The sequence below is a fragment of the Cnephaeus nilssonii genome, assembly GCF_951640355.1.
Source record: "Cnephaeus nilssonii genome assembly, chromosome: X".
NCBI lineage: Eukaryota > Metazoa > Chordata > Mammalia > Chiroptera > Vespertilionidae > Cnephaeus > Cnephaeus nilssonii.
Window position 1 is genome coordinate 5664912 of NC_137071.1, and position 23162 is coordinate 5688073.

General features: G+C 42.0%; 1 protein-coding gene across 5 annotated transcripts in view; it reads right to left on the minus strand.

Moving 5' to 3' along the window:
- The window catches only part of CTPS2 (CTP synthase 2), a 126534-nt gene that overhangs the window by 89810 nt on the left and 13562 nt on the right, over positions 1-23162 (minus strand). For all 5 annotated transcript variants that reach the window (XM_079765503.1, XM_079765502.1, XM_079765501.1 and 2 more), the window contains 6 exons: positions 21145-21315; positions 18928-19028; positions 8122-8238; positions 7894-7977; positions 6189-6269; positions 1392-1543 (listed from right to left, as the gene is read on the minus strand). In XM_079765503.1, coding sequence (XP_079621629.1) covers positions 1392-1543; positions 6189-6269; positions 7894-7977; positions 8122-8238; positions 18928-19028; positions 21145-21315 — 706 coding nt within the window. The remainder of the gene's footprint in view (positions 1-1391; positions 1544-6188; positions 6270-7893; positions 7978-8121; positions 8239-18927; positions 19029-21144; positions 21316-23162) is intronic.

Genomic DNA, 23162 nt, shown 5'->3' on the forward strand with positions numbered 1-23162 from the left:
AGTAATTTTGTCAGCATCATATCATTTTAATTATTGTTACCAACATCAGTAATCAATTCTTAGTGTCTGATTCAATGGTAAGGCCTTACGTGTTTTGTTTCCTTCATTGCCACAATGTAGGTACTAATATCCTCCTGTTATGTATGGCTGGAAGGAAAAGCCCAGAGAGGTTACGTAATCTGCCCAAACTCACACAGCTAGTGAGAGGAGAAGCTGGTGTTTGAATCCATGGTACTTGATGTCAAAGCGTACATTTTTAAAAATTTAGATGTAATTGACATGTATCATACTAGCTTTACAGGTACAACATAATTCAATATATGTAGATATTGCTACATGAGCACCACAATAAGTCTAGTTAACATCCATCACCACATATAGTCAGAAATATTTTTTCTTATGATGAGAACTTTGTTTTTATTTTGGAGAGAGGTGAGAGGAGAGAGAGAGAAACATATATGTGAGGGAAACATCGATTGGTTGCCTCCTACACATGCCCTGACCAGAGATCAAACCCAAAACCTCACCCTAGCCAGTCTGGCTCAGTGGATAGAACATCAGCCCTCGGATTGAAGGGTTCTGGGTTCAATTCCAATCAAGGGCACGTATCTCGATTGCAGACTCAATCCCTGGGTCAGGTTGGGGTGTGCGTGAGAGCCAACCAATCTGTGTGTCTCTTTCATATTGATGTTTCTGTGTGTCTTTCCCCCTCCCTTCCACTCTCTCTAAAAAAAAAAATCAATGGAAAAATATCCTAGGGTGAGGATTAATAACAACAAAAACTAATGATGCTGATAGTTAATAAATGTGAAATGGAACAAAAACAAATAGCCAAAACTTCCCATTTAAAAGGATTTTTCTTGCCCTAGATGGTTTGGATCAGTGAATAGAGCGCTGGCCTGCGGACTGAAAGGTCCCTGGTTCGATTCTGGTCAAGGGCACATGCCCGGGTTGCAGGCTCGATCCCCAATAGGGGGCGTCCAGGAGGCGGCCAATCAATGGTTCTCTCTCATCATTGATGTTTCTATTTCTCTCCCTTCCTCTCTGAAGTCAATAAAAATATATTTAAAAACAAAAAAAGGATTTTCTTTAAGAAATTAACCAAATCTTAAAAACAAGCAAAACAAAACAAGAAACAGAAAACTCATGATATTTAAAACCATTTAAAATATCCAGAAACTAAGAAATAAACTAAGAAATAAATCAAAATGCTCAAAGGTCCCAGAAATCTTCAAAGAATACAGTAAAACATCCTAACAATGTGCTAGAGCTTTAAACACATCCATACAAAACATACACATACAGAAAGCCAAATGCAACATAGGTACGTGCCAGTCCTACCCCAAACCCAAGAATTATTAAAGATTACATTAGTAATTCCTTTTACGTACCTGTCAGCCATATTTTTCCACTTGAAAAGCAAATTATTTGCAGAATCACCAATAGGCAAATCCAATCTCTCTTTAAAATATTTAACGATGCCTTGTTCCTCCAAAAGCACAGGCACTCGGTATGTGGAAGAAACATCATGGATACATATGACCTGGTTGATGATAAAACACCATATTTAAGTGGAATGACTCAAATATGCCACAGAATGAGTTCAAGAGTAAGCCAGAACTCAAGAGTCTGGCAGTTCATTTATACTCATAGAAGAAAACCAAGAGCCCAGCCTGTAGAGAGCGCCTGGGAAGGCAAGTGGGCATTCTTCCTTAGTAATTGTCAGCTGAACCCAAGGCGACAGGCAAAGCCACGTCTTGGATACACATCTTACCAAAAAGGCAGATGTGTTCTCAGCATTGACTCTTATCTTGGCCCAGGTGTCGGGAAGTGGGTTTTGATATGTAAATCCAGTCAAGCACCAGGAATGCAAGAATGCAAATAAACTCCTTTGTCTTGACTTTTGGTGAAACTTCCTGGTATTTGGGGGTATAAAATAAACACGCTGCATCAGCTCTGGGTCACTGTCTCTCCATCAGAAGAGGGCGGTGGTCCCACCCGGCCCCAGCTTTTTACTTCTATCTCTGTGTCTGTCTTTTTCTTTCATTTTCTCAATCCCCAGCCGCCCCTACTCAGGAACTGGACTGCTCTCTAGCCAAGCTGGACGTGGAAAAGAGAGAAATATTTACACCAGCCACCTAAACCAGAGGCAGAATTAACACAAGGTTAGTTTGATCAAATTACAAAATGCTTTGAAGTCATTATTCTACCCCTAGAACCATGGATACTGTGGCAGAATAAAAAATATATAAATATATATAGTATATGGTCTTTGTTCTCATTTCCTGAAAGAACTTCAAAAACCTTTGGAATTTTCTGAGTGAGAGGTATCTTTGTTATGCTAATGAGGTGACACAGGGTGGTCCCTACATGGCTTGAGGATGGGAGTTAGACACCAGAAAAACAAACCAAGTCATTAGAAAGCTGGAACTTTCAGCCACCTGAACTCCACAGAGGGAATGTCAGGGGGGAAGAGGGGAGTATCTAGAGATTGAGTTCAATCATGTGACCAGTAATGAACTCCCAATAACAAGAAGACTGGGGAGCATCCTGGTTGGTGAATATGCAGGTATGCGGGAGGGTGGCTCACCCTGACTCCATGGAGATAAGAGCTCTTGCACTCAGGACCCTCCTAGACCTTGCCCTATGTATCTCATTTGCCGTACATTTCCCCCCTTTATATATAGCACTTTCCTGATTCTGTGACTCATTCTAGAGAATTCTCAAACCTAAAAGGGTTGTAGTCAGCCAGGCAGAATTGTGGGTGGCTTGGGGACACTGGAAACGTATGGCTGTTGTCTGAAGTGAGGGCAGTCTTAGAAAGGATTGAGCCCATAAACCTATGGAGTCTGACTCTCACTCTGGGTACTTAGTGTCAGAGTTGAATTGCAGGACCCCCAGCTGATGTCAGAGAATGGTGTTGGAACACGGATGCTTCTTTATATGTCAAGACACACGGCCCAAGGCACCATGTTCTAAGTCTAGGTTAAAGCAGTAGCATGAAATACATACCCCTTAGCTCCTAAATGTGGGTATGTAATTTGTTTGTTCGTTCATTTGTTGCTGCTGCTATAGTTGCTTTTGTCCGCTCCCTTCTTGTGGGTAAATTTATAAACCCACATTGAACACAGTCAAATTAATTACACCTGTTAGAAGAGAATGGCTCCTTTGCCAGGTGGTGTGGTTGTTTTTCACACTTACCCTAACGAGCTTTCACCGCCCTCTCAAGTACATCCAAGAAGCTACTGGCAGGCACTTAAGGATCTGCCACATCCTAAATAAATGCCAAGGAATGTTCTGCCAACAGTATGTGTGCAGTCTTCCTAAATCCGTAGCTCTCCAACCAGGGACTCCTAAGCTGTTTGAACATCATCAACCTGATACTTAAGACTAGTGTGCCTCATTCGTGCATTCACCAACACAACTGAAAGTGCTGAGATGTCACCGATATGAGGCTTTGTCACAATTACTATGTAAAACCAAATCTCTGGCCCTAGCCCCATGGTCGGCAAACTGCGGCTCGCGAGCCACATGCGGCTATTTGGCCCCTTGAGTATGGCTCTTCCACAAAATACCACGGCCTGGGCGAGTCTATTTTGAAGAAGTGGCGTTAGAAGTTTAAGTTTAAAAAATTTGGCTCTCAAAAGAAATTTCAATAGTGAGTTTGCCGACCACTGCCTTAGCCGGTTTGACTCAGTGGATAGAGCATCGGCCTGCAGACTGAACGGTACCGGGTTTGATTCCGGTCAAGGGCACATTCCCCGGGTTTCGAGCTCAATCCCCAGTAGGGGGTGTGCAGGAAACAAGCAAGATCAATGATTCTCTCTCATCATTGATGTTTCTAACTCTCTCTCCCTCTCCCTTCCTCTCGGAAATCAATAAAAATAAAACAAACAAACAAAAACCAACCTAAATCTCTGGACAACCACAACTGCTATTTTACTCATCCTCCAGGCCAGAGAGATATTTTTTCAAATGTCATAGTAATGGGACGTGTCCACAGAGACACCTCCAATTCTCCATCCGGTCCTCAGCAACCCCAATGAGGAGAGTTTTAAATGCAAATTCACCAGCAACTATGAAATGGGAGCATTAACTCATATCAGAGAAAACGATGCGCTGAAAATGGCTAATAAACTGGCCTGTGCACTGATGGGACAGAGCATTCTTCAGAATCTCTAGTTATAGAAAACAGACTATATGGTCGAAAGTTTGGACTAAATCTGTTCTCAGAGCTGAGAATGAAAAAGGGGCTCTAAATCTAACAAGCTGTGGCCAAAAGTAACCTCACAGGGTGATCTGATCACAACTTCCTAACATTCCAGGCCCATTAACTTCCCTAGTGAAAGGTTTATCTGTGCCTTAAGCGAGCCCTGACCATTGTTCTTCTGGGTTAACACGCCTCTGAAATGCCAGAATAATCCTCTTTTTTGGACTCATCAGAGGTATAACCACCCTCAAGAGAGCATGTGATCTTGTTAACTGTCCTGTAATCCAATCCCCACCTCGATTTCTCCCACCCCTCCTTACATTCTCTCCTTAAGCCCAGCCGGCCTGGCTCAGTGGTTGAGCGTCAACCTCTGAACCAGTAGGTCACTGTCCAGTTCAGTTCCCAGTCAGGACACATGCCCGGGTTGCAGGCTTGATCCCCAGTGTGGGGCGTGCAGGAGACAGCCGATCATGATTCTTTCTCATCATTGATGTTTCTATCTCTCTCTCCCCCTCCTTTCCTCTATCTGAAATCAATAAAAACATATTAAAAACAAACAAACAACAAAAAAAACCTGTCCTCCAGAGTATTTGAGATCTTGCTTCCTGGCATTCGTCAATTTGGCTCAAAAACAAAAACAAAAAAAAAACTCAGGCTTGGATGTCCTTAAATTCTCCTTCTATTTAGGAAACAAAATCAAAATGGCTTGACGACATTAAAAACACAGGGGAGCCCATTAAACCTGCCAGCACATTTTCAGAGTAGTTCCTACTTATGCACTGACCCTAAGCATCGGACAGTAGGTTCTTCATCAAACTGCCCCCTGAGATACAGAAATCTGATTAGGTGGTTTTTAGGCTTTAGAGAACTCAGAGCTTATCTGAAGAAAACAAAAGGTTTCTGCTAAACCTCACTCTTCCTGAGCACTGGTTATTATCACTTTTTAAATTATAGCCAACTCTGATCCCTTGGGCCTGAGCCTTACTGCAAACAAGAGACAGAGATAAGAAAAAAGAAAAGCTAACTCTCAGATACCTAGGTGGGAAGTCTGGCAGGACATAGGACCTAAGCCCAAATCATGGTACAGTTTCTGTAGCAATGAATTGAACTGAGGCCGCTGATGTAATCAGAAATGATAGGGTGAATGTCAACATAATGTGTGCTTTGCGGTGAGTTAAGCTGTAGCAGGTACAAGGAGAAATCAAAGTGAACGCAGTCAGTGTCCTAGACCAGTGGTCGGCAAACTGCGGCTCGCGAGCCACATGCGGCTCTTTGGCCCCTTGAGTGCGGCTCTTCCACAAAATACCACGTGCGGGCGCGCAAGTACAGTGCGATTGAAACTTCGTGGCCCATGCGCAGAAGTCGGTTTTCAGCTCTCAAAAGAAATTTCAATCATTCTACTGTTGATATTTTGCTCTGTTGACTAATGAGTTTGCCGACCACTATCCGAGAAAGACAAGGTAAAGAGATGATAACAGCCCTAACCAGTTTGGCTCAGTGGATAGAGCGTCAACCTGCAGACTCAAGGGTCCTAAGGTTCGATTCCAGTCAAGAGCATGTACCTTGGTTGCAGGCACCTCCCCAGTAGGGGGTGTGCAGGAGGCAGCTGATTGATGTTTCTCATCAATGTTTCTAACTCTCTCTCCCTCTCCCTTCCTCTCTGTAAAAAATCAATAAAATATATTTTTAAAAAAGAGATGATAAGCAGGCGTGGTTCTCTCTCTAGAGATTTGACTTCGAGTTAAAAAGCCCAGCTGATTTTGCACCTACAACTTGAGGAGTAGTTATGCAAAGAAACATGCACTCTATCTAAGGAATCAGGAGTCTCAAGATTGTTCACTTAAAGGCAAGGGAGCCGTGGCTGGATATGAGTTTTCATAAATGCTGTGAAAAGTAATATGATGATTTAAGAGGCATAAAACGTTGGCATCAGCAGAAGTACCTGCAAAGGCAATAAAATCTAAAGAGCAGCACTAACCTGTTCAGGGTTCACATGACAAAACATAGAAATCTTTTCCTTCACAGCCATTTCGATGGGCTTTGAACTCCGGCAGACGATCTGTCAAAGTCAGTTATGCACAGGTCAGCAAGCAGGAACCGGCTATCCACACCGCCATTCGTTTTCAGAGGGACACAAGATAAATTGCTTTTTTGCTACAACAGACTTGCCTACGTATGTACATGTTCATTCTGGGCATTCCATTGGCCTTTTAGAAACTCGCCTGAGCACTAATATAAGCAAGTATAATGAAACTCAACACAACTCTACCAGTAAGAACTTGAAATGTGAATGTGTCTCTCATAAATAGAGCCAAGGCTCACAAATGTTACTCCTTTAAAAATACAAGAACAGCCCTCACCGGTGTGGCTCAGTGGATAGAGCATCGGCCTGCGGACTGAAGGGTCCCAGGTTCGATTCCGGCCAAGGGCATGTACCTTGGTTGCGGGCACATCCCCAGTGGGGGGTGTGCAGGAGGCAGCTGATGGATGTTTCTCTCTCATCGATGTTTCTAACTCTCTATCTCTCTCCCTTCCTCTCTGTAAAAAATCAATGAAATATCTTTAAAAAAAAAAAAAATACAAGAACAGCTCGGTCAGCGTGGCTCAATGGTTGAGCATCAACCTATGAACCAGGAAGTCACAGTTCAACTCCCAGTCAGGGCACATGCCCGGATTGTGGGCTCGATCCCCGGTGTGGGGTGTGCAGAAAGCAGCTGATCAATGATTCTCTCTCATCATTGATGTTTCTCTCTCTCTCTCTCTCCCTTTCCCTCTCCCTCTCCCTTCCTCTATAAAACCAATAAAAATATATATTTTGCCGAAACTGGTTTGGCTCAGTGGATAGAGCGTCGGCCTGCGGACTGAAAGGTCCCGGGTTCGATTCCGGTCAAGGGCACGTACCTTGCTCATGGGCACATCCCCAGTGGGGGATGTGCAGGAGGCAGCTGATCGATGTTCTCTCTCATCAATGTTTCTAACTATCTCTCTCCCTTCCTCTCTATAAAAAAATCAATAAAATATATTTTAAAAAATATTTTTTTAAACATAAAAAATACAAGAACAGAGCTAGACCAGGGCTGGCAAACTTTTCCTCTAAAGGGCCAGATGGTAAATAGTTTAGGTTTTGCAGGCCATGCAGTCACTGTCCTGACTACTCAGTTGTACTACTGTAGTGCAAAGGCAGATAGAGACAAATGTAAACAATGGATGGTACCATGTTCCAATAAAACTTTATTTATAATTTGTAAAGTCTTAAAAATTTCTTTCCAGGAAACAGGCCTACAGGCCCTTACTTGCTGACCCCTGATCTAGACTATTGGTGATAACTGGATTACCTACTATAAATAAGAGCGATGATAGCCCATCCTAGTAGGGTCACGGGAAAATCTCCAAGGTCCCACCTCACTCTCAAGGACCCAGGGACCATACAAAATGGCAGGACATTGCACTTGACCAGGTGTCAGTGTGGCCAATCAAGGGAGGGCCTGGAGAAGAACCAATGGCCAATTTAGAGATGTGTGAAGTGACACTTGAGGATGAGGAAATACCCTTCTCTGGATCCCAGATACAAAAAGGTCAATGTCATAGGAAGCATTTGGGAGCTAGAAAGGACTTAGATGACGTTATAGATTAATAAAAGGAGGTCCTATTGCCAAGAAATTTACCCACTCTCTTTAACTCACCAGATCAGGAGACAGGCCCAACCCCCTCAGCGCACGAACACTGTTTTGTGTGGGTTTGGTTTTTTGTTCTCCCGTAGCACTGGGCTGAAAAGAAATGGGTCACTGTTAGTACCTTGGACATTTAGCTCTCCTGGATAGTGTATGGCTCCCCAGCTAAAATACAGAATAAACAGAATATCATAGGAAGACTTATAGAAGTTGCTGTCTATACTTATCTGGAAAGCTCACCTGTGGGACAAGGCTAACATGGATGTTACAGAAATTCTCTCTTTTTGCTTTAAACTGAAATTGTCTGAATGCTTCCACAAATGGCATTCCTTCAATGTCTCCGATGGTGCCACCCAACTGGAAATGGAAAAAAAGACACAAGTGATCTTCCATGTTACACAGACTAATAGAAAAAGTCTTAATAAGCTAAGCAGAAATTTATGGTGACACGAGAACAGACGTTTGTAAATACAGTGGAACCTCATTTCTCGAACTTCGTTCCAGATGACTGTTTGAAAACCGAATCATTTTTTCCAATTAGAAATAATGTAAATTGGTCCAGCCATTGTGGGTCAGTAGTTGAGCATCAACCTATGAACCAGGTCACGGTTCAATTCCCGGTCATGGCATATGCCCAGGTTGTGGGCTCGATCCCCATTGTGGGGCATGCAGGAGGCAGCTGATCCACGATTCTCTCTCATTATTGATGTTTCTATCTCTCTCTCCCTCTCCCTCTCCCTTCCTCTCTGAAGTCAATAAAAATATTTTTTAAATAAAATAAAGGGAGATGAAGCAAAGGGAAGAGAAAATGGAGACTAGAAAATAAGAAGGGATATGCAGGTGGGCAAAGGGGGAAATGAGGACATCTATAATAGTGTCAACAATAAAGTTTTTAAAAAAAAGAACAGGTGCTGTAGTCTGGAATTGCAAAAAGAGGAGTGTGTCGGTGCTAAGGATTAACAGAGGAAGTCCAACTCCCAAAGCAGCAGCCAATGAATGTCACGCAGAAAATGAAATAAAATGCAGGGATCCAATCAGATGCAGAGAATGTGGATACAGAATAATGTACAAGAAAAGGACTAAAAGATTGGTGGGTTTTGATGCTCAATGAAACCGAATTCAGAAGAATATCTTTGTTTGCATTTGGATTAGCTGTTAATGTTATATAGCTTTTGATTAGTATATTTTTCTTTCTAAATACAACTATATACACATGATTTCATTTTAAAAGCCATATTGTATTTAGGTATCTATTAATAGTTTATATAAAGATTATTTTTTGTTCCAAAAAAGAAAGAAAGAATAGATGGAGTGTAACACAGCCAGGTAAACAGGAAAGAGAGTTAGCAGAGCCTGAAGAAGGGGGGAAGAAAGCAAGGGCGAGGAGGGCTTTCAGGGTGATCTAACCTGTGTTTATAAGATCTCTCTGCCTGTTCTGTGAAGATATGGATAAAATTAAATAAACGAGTCATGCTATCATTGATTCACTTGGATTATACAGACTAGTAAATTACCACAACCTCCCCCCCCAAAAAAAGGGGGGATCATTATAAGGCTGTTAACCCTTCATGTCATCAAGACTGGAAATGTTAAAAATAAAATGGAGGGCTTTAAGAAAAGAGAAGGCAATTCATTAGAAGACAAAAAAATCCAGAATATAGAGCCACCTGGCTCACTATTTCCTGGTGTGAAATAGTGAGCATTCTCTCTGTGTCACTCTAACTCTCTCTCTGTCTCATTCTGTCTCTCTCTCCATGAAGGAACGAACACACACACACACACACACACACACACACGACTGCATGCATCTGAACAGTCTCCTTGTAATGGTGGTATGATTAGAATTAAATCACTCCTCTTAAACATGCTGGTTTTCTGAAACAAGCAGTACAAAAAGCCCTGAGAATATTCCTGATAATATAATCCTTTGATAAATGTTAACTTAATATATAATGTGCTTTCAATAGTTACTTAAGCATTTTACTTTAGACTGGGATGAAATTCATCTTAACCCACTCATCCTCACCATATTTAAATACTTAAAGACTGTCACATGGATTTTAAAATTAATTATCTAGCATTTGAGCACCTACTACATGCTCAACACTATAAATGAGTGCTGGAAGATTTTAAGACAACATGTTCCTAAGGAGCTCAGAATTTAGGAAGGGGAAATAAGGCAGAACTAAAGAACAATAATCAGGAATAAAACTTAAACACTAAGTGGAATGATCTGGGTGTTGCAGACAGCTTTGCCATCTCGGATTGATCAATAATTACCCAGCCCTAACTGGTTTGGCTCAGTGGATAGAGCATCAGCCTGCAGACTGAAGGGTCCCAGGTTCGATTCCGGCCAAGGGCACATTCCTGGGTTGTGGGTTCGATCCCCAGTAGGGGGCATACAGGAGGCAGCCGATCAATGATCCTCTCTCATCATTGATGTTTCTATCTCTCTCTCCTTCTCCCTTCCTCTCTGAAATCAATAAAGAAATATATTTAAAAAACAGAAAAACCAAAAACTGTTGCCCTGGCCCGTTTGGCTCAGTGGATGGAGCGTCGGCCTGTGGACTCAAGGGTCCCAGGTTCGATTCCAGTCAAGGGCATGTACCTTGGTTGCGGGCACATCCCCAGTAGGGGGTGTGCAGGAGGCAGCTGATCGATGTTTCTAACTCTCTATCCCTCTCCCTTCCTCTCTGTAAAAAATCAATAAAATATATTTTAAAAATAAAAAATAATAATAATTACCCAAACTTACCACATCCCAAACTGAACCCCTGGTCCATCACCTCTGGGCCTGTTTTTGCTGGGTGCTTTCTCATCTCAGCAAATAGCACCTCTTCCCACTCACTGGTTCAAGCTAGAATTACTGCATCTTTTGCCAGGATTACTGCAATAATCTAAACCAGGGGGTGGCAAACCATGGCCTACTGCCTGATTTTATATATAAAATTTTATTGGCACACAGCTATGCCCATTCATTTGCATGTTGCCTATAGCTGCTTTCACACTACAATGGCAGACTTGAGTAGCTGTTGACATTGACAAAGACTCCCCACTTGCAAAGCTAAACATATTTTTTATCTGGCCCTTTACAAAAAGAGGTGGCAGACCCCCAATCTTGAGGGCCCACAGCTTCTACTCTCTCCTGTCCTACAAACCATTTGTCACACACCAGCAGAATGACCTTTAAAAAACTCAAAATATGCCCCTCCCCCCCACCCTTGCTTAGAGTAACGCACTGCTTCACTAAAAATAAAGCCTAAACTCCTTTATGTAGCCAACAAAGGCCCTTCTTGATCTGGCCCTTGCACAGATCTCTAATCTCATCTCATGCCCCCACCTCCCTACTCCCCCGCCCCAACCTCTCACTCTGTACTTCGGCCCCCCTCTCACTCTCCTTCCTACCCCTTCTTCATCTAGCTCCCTTTTATGCTTCAGCCCAGGGAGCTATGTCCTCCTCAGAAAGCCAGACCCTGACCACCCACCTAAAGCAGCCACACTCTCGATGCTCCCTATCACAGTACCCTGCCTGTGCCCTTCCTGATAACTCAGTACAAGGTACCACTGTTTTATTTGAGTCCTGTTTCCTGTCTCTCTACCTACTAGGCTGTAAGCCCTATGAGGGCAGGAACGTGCCTGCCGTATCTCCAGCACAAGCCCAGCACACTACATCCAGCACTGGGGGCTTAGGTTAGTGGTCAGGACCGGACAGAGGGTCTCAAAATTCAATATAAGTCCTAGGTAACAGCATTCTAGTACCTGTTTTCATAATTACAATGGAATCACACTAAGAAGTTTCAGGATTTCATTGCTACAAAAGAAATTCTTCTTTAACTCAGATTACTCAGATAACAAAACATAATTAAAATTCAAGTTTCCTGGGTATGGAACAGACAGAATTACATGATAATTCTATGAAAGAATGACAATCTTAATTATGAAAATCCAAGAAATATCACATGCAATCAGGAAACTGGCAGGAGGTGAAGGGTGTAAGTGCTCATTAACTACAATGCAGCAGAATCTAATAGGGGAGAAAAAAATTTTTTTAGGAAAAAAAGAGGTCTGCATTAAACGAAACCTTAAGGAGCCATCTCCCTTTTTTGATGGGGGTGTACTGGGAGTCAACAGGAAATCCGGAAAAGGAAGCAAAACTTTAAACATTATCTGATTCTGCCCTCACGTGGCATGCAGTGGTACTGCATTCTCTCCATCTATTTGGAGGGTCCCATTACCACTTCTCTGGCTCGCCATTATCATATGAGTAGAATAGTACTAAGTTAATTATTTCCCCACACAAAAAGGGAAACAGCACCCACAACAATAATTTAAAATCTATGCAAAGTTTAAAATGAAGCAACAGCAAATTTATGAGATGTGTAATGTCCATTTTGCCTTTAATGAAAGGAGTCTTCTTTTTTGAGAAAGAAGGAAGGAAGGAAGGAAGGAAGGAAGGAAGGAAGGAAGGAAGGAAGGAAGGAAGGGAGGGAGGGAGGGAGGGAGGGAGGGAGGGAGGGAGGGAGGGAGGGAGGGAAGGAGAGAGAGGGAGGGGGAAGGAAAGAGGGAGGGAAGAAAGGATGGAGGGAGGGAGGGAAGGATGGAGGGAAGGATGGAGGGAGGGAGGAACAGACAGAGGGTGGGAGGGAGGGCCTAGCCTGTGTGGCTCAGTGGTTGAGCATCGACCTACGATCCAGAAAGTCATGGTTCAATTCCAGTCAGGGCACATGCCCGGGTTGCAGGCTCGATCAATAACTCTCTCTCATCATTGATGTTTCTGTCTCTCTCTCTCTCTCCCTTCCTCTCTGAAATCAATAAAAATATATTTTTCTTAAAAAGAGAGGAATGAAATAATGAAGAAAGAAGAGAGGGAGGGAGGGAGGGAAGAAAGAGGGAGGGAGGGAGGAAAGAGGGAGGGAGGGAGGAAAGAGGGAGGGAGGGGGGAAAGAGGGAGGGAGGGAGGGAGGAAGGAGGGAGGGAGAGAAGAACCTTTGTTCCTTTAAACCATGCATAAATTATTTCAGGTTCATGCTTAGACAACCTGCACTAACATGAACACAGCCTGTCAGCTCCACAGGTCTAAGAAGTCGAGGCCTTGGTGCAAAAATGCTTCTATACCCTTAAAACTAAAAGTTAGCTTTGGCGGTTCTTTGAAAGCTTAAGTCGTACACGCACACAAATGTTGCGCACAACTTAAACCCAAAAGTATGTCTGACCTAGTGTCCAATAAGCAAATATAAACATCAGGGTTATATGGAAAAGAAGGAGTTTTTCTGGGGACAAGTTGGCAGTTTATCTGTTTCCATGAGATTAAAAATTGAGACAGTAAGTCCTGGAAGCAGGAGTCATTGTCTCATCATATTCACAGCTATCATGGAGCTAGTACATATTGAAGTGCTTAATTAATGTTTATTAAGCCAAAGAAATCAACTCAAGAGCAGAATTTTAAAAATTGAGAATATAGATATGGAAAAAAATGAACAATATGCAGGTACAGGCCTAACATGTTTGCTTGTTGCTTTTTGAGATGGAAACTTTGGTTTAATTTGAGATGTCATTGAGAATTTTTTATTTCATTGTGCAAGTGGAATCTTTAACAATTAGAGTCTGACTCTATAGCATACATCTTGTAAAATGATGACAGAGAGTCAGGTGTGTCAGCCCCAGAATCTATATATATAAAAGGCTAATATGCAAAGTGTCCCCTTGGGAATTCAACCAGGAGACCAGGAGTTCGATCACTTGCTATGATGTGTGCTGACCACCAGGGGGTGGCACGGAACATGGCGGGCAACCAGTGGCGGCTGTGAGGTGCTGAGGGAATGAGGAAAGGAGGAGGCAGGGAGGCGGGGAGGTGGGGGGAACCACGCGGTGGCGGCGTGCAGGTGGCAAGGGAAGGAGGAGGTGGGGAGGCGGGGAACCTGATTGGCCCTGATCACCGGCCAGGCCTAGGGACCCTACCTGTGCACAAATTTCATGCACCGGGCCTCTAGACAAATATAAAAGCTTTGTTCACGGATGATTCTCAAAAAACAATGGCTAGAAAAGCTGAGATAAAAAAGAAGTGTTAAGAAGGCTCATCCCGCCCAGCCAGTGTGGCTCAGGGGTTGAGCAATGACCTATGAACGAGGAGGTCATGGTTTGATTCCCAGTCAGGGCATATACCTGGGTTGCAAGCTCGATCCCCAGAGCGAAGTATGCAGGAGGCAACTGATCAGTGATTCTCTCTCATCATTGACGTTTCTATCTCTCTCCTTCTCCCTTCCTCTCTAAAATTAAAAAACAAAAAACAAAAAAAAAACCTATCTTTTACAAAAAGAAGGCTCAGTCCCAAGGTCAAATTGAGCTTATATTTTAATGAAGTTTGGGAGCAGCTCAATTACATTAAAAAATGATTTCCCCTTCTCTTTTTTTGGTTATTATTTTAAATGTAGATTTTTTTAATGTATAATATACCTGAAAAAGCATGCAAAGCATAAGTGTACAACTTGAAGAATTTTACAGTTTAGCCATCACCAAAGTCAAGAAATAGAATTACATTATCAGCATCCCAGAAACCCTCCTTTTTCCCCCTCCCAATCACTACCTCCCTCCTCTCCAAAGGTCACCACTATCCTGACTTCTAACACCATAAGTTACTTTTACAAATTCATGTATATCATTGTAAATGTAGATTTTTTAAAAAGAGCAGAATCAGAAAATAAAAGGCAAGAACATTCATACACATGACCATTTGGGACTTTTTTTGTGATTAAGTTAATCTTAAGAAAAGGCTATTCTTTCACCTATAAAAACTAAAAGGGTTGGTCAATGAATGAATAGATATACATGCACAGTGGAATACTACTCTGCCATTAAAAAAGAATAAAATCTTGCTATTTGTGATAATATGGATGGACCTTGAGGGTATTATGCTAAGTGAAATAGGCAAAAGGAAAAAGGCAAATATCTCACTCATGAAAAAAACTCACTCACATACAAAAAACAAAACAAAAACAAACCTATAAAGACAGAAAATAGACCAGTGGTTACCAGAGGGCAAGGGGGCGTGGAGTGAGCAAAAGGGGTGAAGGGGTGATGGATAGTAACTAGACTTTAGGAGTGATCACTTTGTAGTGTATACAGATGTTAAATTATGTTATACACACTCAGGTATAGTACAAAATACTTGATAATGATAATAAACAACTATGTCATTGTTTTATGTAGTTAGTATACTAGACTTTTTATTGTTATTTTAGAGTCTACACTTTCTACTTATAAAAAATATTTGCTGTAAAACACTATGTTGTGTGATGTCAGCAGGAGCCTCTTACATTTCGTGTTTACTGGGTTTCTTGATTGCATCATTTTTTCTTGTCCTTAATTTAATCTCGTGTTGTTTCATACAGTTACAAGCTGTGTAGGCGTGTAGCCTAGGAGCAATAGGCTATGCCACATAGCCTAGGTGTGTAGTAGGCTGTACCATCTATGTTTGTGTAAGTGCACTCTATGATATTCGCACAACAACAAAATTGCCTGACGACGAATTTCTCAGAACGTACAGAATGTATCCCCGTCATTGAGCAGGGCATGATTACACTAACAGTATCTGTGGATGCATCACAGTGTAAAATTAGGTTCTTATCTCCCTCCTTCCCCTCCAACACTCCTCCAGCCCCTCTACATCATGAATCGTTTTTTGAAAGCTGATGACATTTATATCCCTGCTTTTAAGGCTTCTCTAATGCATCCTGGGATTGACTCAGAAAACTGAGAATCAATAAACAGAGTGACCATGTAAGTCTCCTTCACTGTAAAGTCAAGCTACGCCCTGGTTACAGCTGTTTTCATATCAGATGGTATCTTCCGGGAGCTTTTACCTGCCTTTCTCTTACACTGTTTGTCTTTATCGTTGCCCCATTTGTTTGCAAACTACTCACTGTATTAGGTTTTAAATATTTTTAAAGAAAGTAAGCCTAATTATGCAGGTGTGTTTAATTTGCGAAACTTCACCAAGCTATACATCTATATGCGCACTTTTCTGTGTTTAAGTTATACTCCAATTTTTTTTAAATATATTTTATTTATTTTTTAGAGAGAGGAAGGGAGAGAGAGAGTTAGAAACATCAATGAGAGAGAAACATTGATCAGCTGCCTCCTGCCCACCCCCTACTGGGGATGTGCCCGTAACCAAGGTACATGCCCTTGACCGGAATCGAACCTGGGACCCTTCAGTCCGCAGGCCGACGCTCTATCCACTGAGCCAAACTGGCTAGGGCTATACTCCAATTTTTTAAAATTATAAAGAATTACCTCTTTCCTCATAAATTGTAAAGTAAGGAATACCAAGGGAGAAATAACTTTGTAGAGCACACTTATGCATTTATATTAAGTTTATAGCCATACTATTAAGTAGTACAGTATCCTATATAATAAAAGCCTAATATGCAAATTGTCCCCTCGGGCAGTCCTTCCACCAGGAGTTCAACCACTCGCTATGATGTGTGCTGACCACCAGGGGGCAGCGCGGAACATGGCGGGCGTCGGCAACACGGCGCTGGCAGCGGGCGCTCAGGTGCCAGGCACCCACGAGGAGCCCACCCCACACCCGCGTGGCCTCTTCTGAGTGAGCCGGGCCATAGCCACCGGGACCACAGGGGCCGGTCGGGCTCCACATGAGTTCGCTCAGGAGTTGGTCTGTAAGGCCAGCCGGGAGAGAGCGCGCTGCCTGCCAAGCTTCCATACGGCACTCCTGGGCGGCCCAGAGGCCCATGCTGAGCCCCAGCCCACAGCATTTGGTCGTGCTCACTGCATCTCTGCATGGGGACTCGAGCACCATGACTCAGACGGAGGGGGGTGCGCAGGGGCCCAGGGGCCCAGGTGCTGCCCTGGGCCCAGAGGTCAGCTGGGACCTGCCCTTCCACACCAGACACTCACACTTCAATCGCAGACCAGGCCTAGGGACCACATCTGTGCACAAATTTCGTGCACCAGGCCTCTAGTAGTTAATATATGATAGTATAGCACATTATGTTACATTTATCACCTCTACTATTAACAAAATTGATCTTGTTGATGGCATATCTACCTAACAATGACAATAACAGCTAACATATGTTTATTAAGTACTTCCTAAATGCCAGACATTGCCAAATGCTTTATATTATCCCATTTAGTCCTCACAACAAACCTGTTACCATCTTGTTATTATTACAATATTACATTATTATCATATTGTTATAGATGACTACACTGAATTTTTTAGAAGTAATTTGCCAAATGTCACACAGGCATCTTAATAATGGCTAATAATTTTTGAACACATACTACTAGCATAGATCAACAGTATTCTAAGCACTAAGTGTACTGACTTATTTAATCCTCAAAACAATGAGTTAAGTAGTGTCATTATCCTCATTTAGCAGATGAGTTAACTGAGGCACAGAGAAGGTAAGCAAACTTGTCCAAGGTCACCCCGCTGGTAAGTGACCTAACTGGTCTATGAAAGCAAGCAGTATGGCTCCAGACTCTAACCTCTGAACTATATACCATTCACGGGTCACCGCAGAAATTTGAACTTGAGCAGTCTGACTCTAGGAACTATGCTATTCATTATTCTATTCTCCTGCCTGTCAATCAGATCAACTGACATTTAGATAGGGGTGCCTGGACATCATCCTCAACCTGCACATGGATAGGAAGGGAAACATGAACAACTGGCAAGTTCAAATACAGGGTGGAGCATAAGCAGCTTTACAGTTGTTTGTAAGGAAAATAATACAAAAACAAATAATAATCCAAGAATAAACTGTATTTCATGTACTCACAACTGTATACCTACTTTTGCCCCACCCTGTATTAAGTTCTTTTTATTTTAAATTTTATTTGCTTTAGCTAATTAAAATTTAAAATACTCAATTCAGTTATTAGAAAACTTCTGAAGTATGTTTGGAACAACTTATAAATATTAATCTATTTTTAACTAAATTTTCTGAACTCTAAATACAAATCAAGTATTTCTTTTTTTTTTTTTCCGTAGGAAATATCTTTATTCTTTCTTTCTTTTTTTAATGGATTGTCCATATATGGTATCATATCATTTTTTTTTATTTAAATTCTTTATTGTTTAAAGTATTACATATGTCTCCTTTTTCCCCTATTGACCTCTCCCCAGCCACTCCCACCCCAAGCACATGCCCCCACCCCCCTGGTGTCTGTGTCCATTAGTTATGCTTATATGCATGCATACAAGTCCTTTGGTTGATCTCTTACCCCCTCTGCCCCCAATGTTCTTTCTTTAAACAGCTAATACTCACCTCCACATCACCTCTACCATTAAACTTCCATAAGTCTGTCTCTCTACTCCCAATGCATTTTACAAATACTTCTCAAGTAACACTCACTAGAATGCATTCTGTTGTGTGAGGACAGGGGGGTCTGCAGGCTCTTCAAGGCCAGAGACTGCCCATCCCAGGCTTGGCACACAGGAGGCCCTAACACTGACTTTATGTGCGACTGATGTCTCCGCATGCAGGTTGCGGCACACCCACCCCAGGAGTACTCACCCTGTTTAATGCCAATCTTGCCCACTGACTTGGGACCACAAGGGCAGGAACTATCTATTCCTAGCCCATGCCTGGCACACAGGATATCATCTTTATATATTTGCTGAATGAATAGAGATCAGATGGTTAAAAACCCAGAAGGACATCTATATTATAAAAGGCCTGTGGCCCTAACACCGTAACAACCAAGACGAGAGTGGGTGGGCGGGGCTGTACAATTTCACGCGCTGGGCTTCTAGTAAGTTTATAAAGAAACGTTCCAGCTGAAACCGGTTTGGCTCAGTGATAGAGCGTCGGTCTGCGGACTGAAAGGTCCCAGGTTCGATTCCGGTCAAGGGCATGTACATTGGTTGTGGGAACATACTCAGTAGGGAGTGTGCAGGAGGCAGCTGGTCGATGTTTCTCTCTCATCGATGTTTCTAGCTCTCTATCCCTCTCCCTTCCTCTCTGTAAAAAGTCAATAAAATATATTAAAAAAAAAAAAGAAACGTTCCATGTTTACCTCAATAACGCATATTTGGGGCTCCTCCTTATGACCATCCACTGGCACCATGGCTTGATTCATAACCCACTCCTGGACAGCATCAGTAATGTGAGGGACAACTGCAGGAAGAAGTAATTAATACAAAAGCTTATTTCATGGTCATGAAAAGGCAGTGTATCCGATCTTTAGATCTCCCAAATAACCTGACAGCTACCTGGCAAATCAGACAAGCTACAGTCCTAATGCTATCATCTTCCTTCACTGAAATTAATACTACAGGGGCAATTTAGGGTCACGCATTTAAATGTTATGCCTTTTCCCAGAGAATAAGAAACAGCAGAAATGCCATCTTCGATGCAAGTAGAAAACACCTATAATGCCGATGAAAAACTGTGCAAAGAGGGCTGCCTAGGATGCTGAATGCTAGGCTCCACAGGAAAGAAGGATGCAGAGTGGCCAGACCACCAGCCAATGGGGAGGGGGACACTCAAGAGGATATAGACAAGGTATGCCTGCTGACGAGGTGCCAGTGAATGCTAATGTCAACTGAAGAACACAAAAGGTGACATCTCCACAAGTATGTGAGGCCCAGGAGTCCCTTGGGTGGGGAGCAGGCCTGAAGTTGGCAATCTCAACTGAAGAGACAAAAAAGTGACATCCACATGGGTGCGTGGGAATTCAGCCCAGCCACCTAACATAATGTGATGGTTGGAAGTAGGAACGTTGGCCTTCAGGAAACTGAGGCAAAGTTGCATCCGTCACCTGCTCCACCTTACACCTGCAGAGTCTGCAGCAAGAGGAAGCTGTCTTTGATTGGTGCGTTTGGAAGGACACTGGGCATGCCTGGCTCACCCCTTTCTGGAAGGATGAGGTTGGCCGGGTTCTGCCCCCATGCCAGCAGCACAGGGATCAGGGTTCAGGACCCAGGTCTGGGCCTTGCCCTCTCCTCCATCATTGGGACATGGCAGATATGAGGCAGTGACTCTCCCTCCCTCAGGTTTTCCCAAGACCTACACTCGGGGAAAACTATTAGAAAACACAGTTGTACTGGAGATCTGTGCCACAACGTCTAATTTCGGCAATAATATAGTTGCTCTTTTGATCTCCATCTATCCTATTCCTACATCTGTTTCTCAATTGGTTCCAACATGAAAGTGATTTAAAGGGGATGAGGAATTATCACCTTTACCCTATCATGTAGGAACGCATGAATACAAAACTTCAGAGGTACCAGGAGGGGATCTCTTCTAAGACAAAAGAGAACCATACCATCCAGGGAAATGGTTGGTGAAAAAAGGTCAGACTATGCTACTTGCCACTCCAGTTCAATCCCCCAGTCCCTCTCCAAGGCTGTCCTCCTTCAAAGGGAAATAATCATCATGCATGCAACGATACAAGAAACCAGAGAGGGTCGGACCTGCATTACCACCATTTGTCCACCATCCAGAACTGGAATATCATTGCTGTTATGTACACATAAAGAACTGTTGGACATAGAAATTGGGACTCAAAAGAACTGTTGGCCCAGAAAGAAACTCACTATAGACTGATTCATTTGCCTCTCAACATAACCATTATTGCTTGTCTCATTTTCGGTTCCTATAAGTGTATTCCTAGTATCACATGAGCTCACTCATCTAGGGGAAAAGATGAACAACATAGACTGAAGAACAAGAACAGCATCGATCAGACTGTCAGACCTCAGAGGGAAGGTAGGGGAGGGTGGGGATAGGGGAGATAGATCAACCAAAGGACTTGTGTGCTTGCATATGAGCCTAACCAGTGATCACGGACAACAGGAGGGTGGGGGCATGCGTGTGGAGGGGTTTGGGATGGGAATGGGGGGGGGGGTTTGAGGACAAAGATGTGATACCTTAATCAATAAAGTAATTTAAAAAAAACAACAAAGATACAAGAAAAAAGAACACAGTCAATAAAAGACAGACAAAAAACAAACCAAAAAAATACACCCTACTCATGTAAAAAAAAGATGAATAAATGGTTCGCCATAGATTTTATAAATGAATGAATGAGAAAGACAGAGGGGGGGAGAGATTGACTAAGGGAAACAATGGCATTAGTAAAAAAGAGAAAATAAATCAGGAACTCAGAGGATGAACTTGACGTCTTTAAGGAAAATGAAAAAGAAAAGAATACAGGATTTGAGAAGCATTAGAACTTGTAGAGTGCTGGTGTGGGTGCTCAGGGCTCCCTAACGTCTGTGGAATGCAATACCTTGTACTGTTTTCCCCAGGTAGTCACCACGCCTCTCTTTATTAATCACATGCTGATATATCTTCCCAGTGGTGATGTTGTTGTCTTTATAAAGATTGATATCCAAGAACCTTTCATAATTTCCAAGGTCTAAATCCACTTCTCCACCATCGTTTAAGACAAACACTTCTCCTAGAATAAAAAGGCAAAGTAAAATTTTCAAATTTGCTTCCAGTAGATTATTTTTCAAAGATGAGCACATTTTATTAAAAAACTGCTAAGAGACTTATTTATAAACTATATTCTATCACCATTTCATTTTTTGTATCCTCGCTTGAGGATGTTTATTGATTTTTAGAAAGAGAGGAAGGAGGAGAGAGAGAGATGTGAGAGAAACATCGATCCTTTGCCTCCAGGGGATGGAACCCGAAACCTAGGTATGTGCCTTGACTGGAAATCTAAGCGGCAATCTTTTTTTTTTCTTTTTCTTTTTTTTTGGTGTAGAGGAGGATGCTCCAACCATTTCATTATTTTTTTTAATATATTTTATTGATTTTTTACAGAGAGGAAGAGAGAGGGATAGAGAGTTAGAAACATCGATGAGAGAGAAACATCGATCAGCTGCCTCCTGCACACCCCCTACTGGGGATGTGCCCGCAACCAAGGTACATGCCCTTGACCGGAATCGAACCTGGGACCCCTGAGTCCGCAGGCCGACGCTCTATCCACTGAGCCAAACCGGTTTCGGCCATTTCATTATTTTGATGGGAAAACTTAACAATTCAATTATATCCTTTAAAATGCATCAGAAAAATTCCAGTACCTTATTATGTGGTTGTTTTTTTTTCATACTTACTAAAATTCTGTCTTCAAGATTTAGCTTTCCAAAACCATCATATATCATTTGAAAAGGGGGCTTTAAAACAGCAATTTTAAAAACTAATAGCAATTTACTTCCAAAGCATCCATATCCTGTACTCTGGAATTGGCATAAGAAAGGTTTAATTGATTCCCATCTTGGTGAAAGTCACAGTTAAAGAGATAATAGATGAAAAGCAGGGCCCCAGCGAGCCCACGGAGCAACTTGGTGAAAGAAAGGCAGAAAAGCCATCTTGTGCAATAAGCCACCTATAGAGCAGCATCAAGAAAAAGGATATAGATGCAGACTTAATCACATGAAATACCTGCTTTAATTATTTGGCATGTCTCTGGGTCTCCGGTGTCACTTGGGGACATTGATTGGGAGTCCAGTGTTCTAAAGTCACCTTGTAAGAACTGAACTTCCCCTAATTAAGAAAATTCTATCATTTATGCCTATAGCAGAAAGTTCACAGGAAAAAGAAGGTTGGCTAGCTTACAAACCTTATCAGAAACCTTTTATATCTTCATTTATGTCTCCCTTATCAGGTACCTAACAGTGGTCAGGAAGATTGCTAACTTTAAGGACAAAAGAACAAATTGAGGAAATTGCAATATTTTCCTATTTCCCAAATTCCATTTCTAGTTCAAATTCTACTTTCTCATGTTATTCAGGAAGTACCAATCTATGGGAAAGTCTTTTTACTTTGATCATCTTCACTTCTGACAAATACGAGATCTCTGAAATCCCTTTAGGTAAGTCAGGCCAAATCTAGTTTGCCAATACTCCCCGTATATGGCAAAGATATTCAAATTATAAATTCCTAAATTTTCAAAGTATGTACGCATTATGTTCTTAGAAGAGAAAGAAAAACTATAGATGGCAAGCCTTCAAAAAGTTTTTTAGACTTAATGCATTATGGTTAAAATTACAACAGTTTTTTTAACTTGATAGTGACACTGAAGTTAATTTGGAAGAAAAGCAGGTGTGATTACCAAAACAAAAAATAAGTAAAGATAAAAGCCCTTATAATATTGGTGAGGAAAGGAAGATTGAAGTACATATAGATATTCAATACATATAAATATAGAATATGATAACATCAACAAATATACAAAACCAAAATATCCAAAAAGGTGTCTACTGCATGAAGGAATTTAATATGTGACAAAAAAAAAAA